At 36.6% G+C, this 3834-nt stretch overlaps 2 protein-coding genes across 7 annotated transcripts in view; one reads left to right on the forward strand and one right to left on the reverse strand.

The window, feature by feature from the left end:
• Nucleotides 1–2311, forward strand: part of osbpl3b (oxysterol binding protein-like 3b) — a 25398-nt gene extending 23087 nt beyond the window's left edge. For all 3 annotated transcript variants that reach the window (XM_034873745.1, XM_034873746.1, XM_034873747.1), the window contains 2 exons: nucleotides 1031–1153; nucleotides 1459–2311. In XM_034873745.1, coding sequence (XP_034729636.1) covers nucleotides 1031–1153; nucleotides 1459–1555 — 220 coding nt within the window. In that variant the 3' untranslated portion in view covers nucleotides 1556–2311. The remainder of the gene's footprint in view (nucleotides 1–1030; nucleotides 1154–1458) is intronic.
• The window catches only part of mpp6a (membrane protein, palmitoylated 6a (MAGUK p55 subfamily member 6)), a 27894-nt gene that overhangs the window by 4911 nt on the left and 19149 nt on the right, over nucleotides 1–3834 (reverse strand). The gene's annotated exons all lie outside the window — the stretch shown is intronic.

Below are 3834 nucleotides of genomic sequence, written 5' to 3' on the forward strand. Positions count from 1 at the left end.
CTAATTGTGTTTAGAGTTTTGAAAATGTGACAACTGGTTCGACAAACGCTTGTTAGCGACTGAAAAAAACTGTAATAAACAGATTTTAGATTAGTAACACTATTTTAAGTGGGGTAAAAGATTTTGAAAAACCTGCTTAAAATAGTTAGATTTCCTCCAGAGAATCATCCTCTGACATCTGATTTTTTTTTTAAATAGCACTGTCAGTGAATTTCTTTGAACCTATTATCAACTGACATCACGGATCTCCATCAAATCCTCTTGACACACTGCTTTGAAAAAGGTCCACCCAATCCTATGATCAAAATAGTACGAAGATAGACACATCCATACTCATGTTAAGAATAGTAAGTAACTGCAGAGCCTTTCAGATTAATCAAACTATTTTTAGCTCACATCTTTTTTAAGGTTTATAAGTCCCTAAAGACTTCTGCCACAAGGTGCCACAGAAAGAAGAAGCACGTTGCCATGAAAGTAAACAATTGCATCGTTGCATGCTCTTTTCGGCCAGAAGTCCCGTTTCCTCATGCTTTCTTTATATTGGAATTTTAAACTCTGTTTGAGTTATGAGGAATATGGTTAACTGCTCCTCAGATGTCTTCAGGGTAAGGCAAATTGCTAGACTATCTGAGTAGTTTTCTGTTGAACAACCTTTGAACATGTTCCACCAGAACAATTTCCTTCCCAAGGCTATTTTGCAGAGGCGCCTTGGCTACGCTCGGCCTCAGCACCGCCCAAGACGATTGTGCTTGGTTTAAAGAAATGCCAATAAACCTGAGCTTGTTTTTCTCCCATCCCGGAATGCTGTGTGGACTAGCCAGACCCTCCTCCACAATGCTGTGGCGGAAGTTCTGGCAAAGCACGTCTAATCCTTTAATATTCTAAATTATGTATTTTCATGTCTCTCCATAATTAGGTTATCTTTCTGTAATGATGCAAAAACAAAGAACATGAGAGAAGTTTAAATTTGAATATTACAGATTAATGTTTCACCATGTTTGCATAATTAATGTGTCTGTATTGCTGGCAGACTGTTGGAGGAGGGGAACTTGGAGACTGCAGAGGAGCAGAAGCAGAGGATTGAACAGCTGCAGAGAGAGAGGCGGGAAATCCTGGAGGACAACAAAGCAACACATCAACCTAAATTCTTCAGGTAGCCTAAATATCCAGATCTATTCGTTTTTTAACAAAGAAAGTAATTTATGGAAAAGTGAGCCTGGCTGTTCTTAAAAGGATATTTCACCGCTGGAAAGACAAATAGATATTTAAATTGGGTCATTTATGTAGTGGAAATGTGAATGATTTTAGAAATGTCAGTGCCTTCTAGACCGAGAAAAGCCAGAAAATGTATTCGGAAATTCGGAAATACTACCGGGTTTTTACTGATAAAAAGATTAATGCTAATCGGTGAAGTATCCTTTTAATACTAAATACTTAATGCTTACTTACCTACTACAGGAGGTCAAAGGATGATACCTGGGTGAGCAACAACACATACTGGGAGCTAAGAAAGGACCCTGGCTTCTCCAAAATAGATTTCCCTACGCTGTGGTGACCCCTGAACTGCGGAACTCACACATTTTGACCTGCACAGCCTCTACTGTGATCCAAGCTGGGTTCTGGTGGTATCCCGGCCTTACCATCCATATTCAGTGCAGTTCATCAAAGTTAATGCCTTAATAGCAAGTGCTTATGTAAGTTGTGAAAAAATGTTTATGCAAACATATAATGAGAATGTTGATACATTTAGGCAAATTTTGCCCATGTTTTCACTTGGATATGTTACACTGTATCACCAAAACTGAGAAAATGAAAACTACTTATAAATAGTACGTATAAAGGATGAGAAATCCTTTTCATAACTTGTCTACATTAGCTTAAAATGTATTGAACAACGGGTCACTTTAGCTGTCGTCTTATCATGGACATTCTCTACCTCCGAGATCATCTAGCCTTGATATGCCATTGATAAAGTGTACACATCCAATATTTATTCTGCACCTGCCTGATGCCTTACTTGTTGTACTCATATTATTTAATTTATTTTGTTGCATCTCTGAGATCTTTTTATTTTAAATGTATGTTTTGTAAGGAAGAGCAGACTATAATTGTTCAAACGATCTTTAAATCCTTAAAAGTAATTAATGCTTTTTGCTATGACTGTTTGAATGATTGTGAAACTATGAGCAGCAGTAGCAACCATTTTTCACTCTATATATTGCACCATTGTCTACCTGGACCATGGTCTTTGGGACCAAAATTGTCCAAAACTATGCTCCATGAGCTCAAATAAAATCTCTGATGCTTTCTTTTTGTGGAATCATTTGTGATTGTTAGTATGAAACACTGAAAGCTATGAACCTGACCGTTATCGTAATCTGCACTTAACTAGATGTTGACTGACAACTCTTTCGTAATGTCAGTTGAATTTGCCAACAGGAAAAGAGAAAATTTCACATCCCTAAAGGAGGAAGTTCATTTTGTGCCTTCAAAGCAGCACCATTCTTCTTCTTGCTGCTATCATGTTGTTGTGAGCAAGAGGAACATCCGTGAAAGTTAAGTTTAGTTAGTTGTGATACCTTTGGCAAAGCCTAATTCTCTCAATATTTTATATTGTTCATACAAAATATTATTATTATTATTTTAATGGGTTTTTTTTGCATGTTCAAATAAACTATTAAACCAAAAAAATAAAAAATAATGATATAGTTTTTCCATATGCATGCAGGTTTTGGGCTCCTCCCACCATGGTTATAATATGGGTTGGCTTCAGATAGTGTTTGAACCTTGACATAACTACCTACTGCAACTCACAATGGGCACTTTTTATTGTAGCTGTGTCACACAGATGCTGGAACGGTTTACTGCCTTGAAAATTGATCAAATGTTGCTACACAGGCAGCTAACTCAGTTAATTTCCCAGCTTTGTAATCTAGCCACTTTACTGTGGTGTAGGTGACTTCTTGTCTATATATTTACCTTTACTGGGGTGCAGGTGACTTCGTGTCTATATATTTACCTTTACTGTGGTGTAGGTGACTTCTTGTCTATATATTTACCTTTACTGTGGTGTAGGTGACTTCTTGTCTATATATTTACCTTTACTGTGGTGCAGGTGACTTCTTGTCTATATATTTACCTTTACTGTGGTGTAGGTGACTTTGTGTCTATATATTTACTTTTACTGTGGTGCAGGTGATTTCTTGTCTATATATTTACCTTTACTGTGGTGTAGGTGACTTCTTGTCTATATATTTACCTTTACTGTGGTGTAGGTGACTTCTTGTCTATATATTTACCTTTACTGTGGTGTAGGTGACTTCTTGTCTATATATTTACCTTTACTGTGGTGTAGGTGACTTCTTGTCTATATATTTACCTTTACTTGTCTATATATTTACCTTTACTTGTCTATATATTTACCTTTACTGTGGTGTAGGTGACTTTGTGTCTATATATTTACCTTTACTGTGGTGCAGGTGACTTCTTGTCTATATATTTACCTTTACTGTGGTGCAGGTGACTTCTTGTCTATATATTTACCTTTACTGTGGTGTAGGTGACTTCTTGTCTATATATTTACCTTTACTGTGGTGTAGGTGACTTCTTGTCTATATATTTACCTTTACTTTGGTGTAGGTGACTTCTTGTCTATATATTTACCTTTACTGTGGTGTAGGTGACTTTGTGTCTATATATTTACCTTTACTGTGGTGCAGTTGACTTCTTGTCTATATATTTACCTTTACTGTGGTTTAGGTGACTTCTTGTCTATATATTTACCTTTACTGTGGTGCAGGTGACTTCTTGTCTATATATTTACCTTTACTGTGG

Source organism: Etheostoma cragini, chromosome 6 (genome assembly GCF_013103735.1).
Source record: "Etheostoma cragini isolate CJK2018 chromosome 6, CSU_Ecrag_1.0, whole genome shotgun sequence".
NCBI classification, from domain to species: Eukaryota; Metazoa; Chordata; class Actinopteri; order Perciformes; family Percidae; genus Etheostoma; species Etheostoma cragini.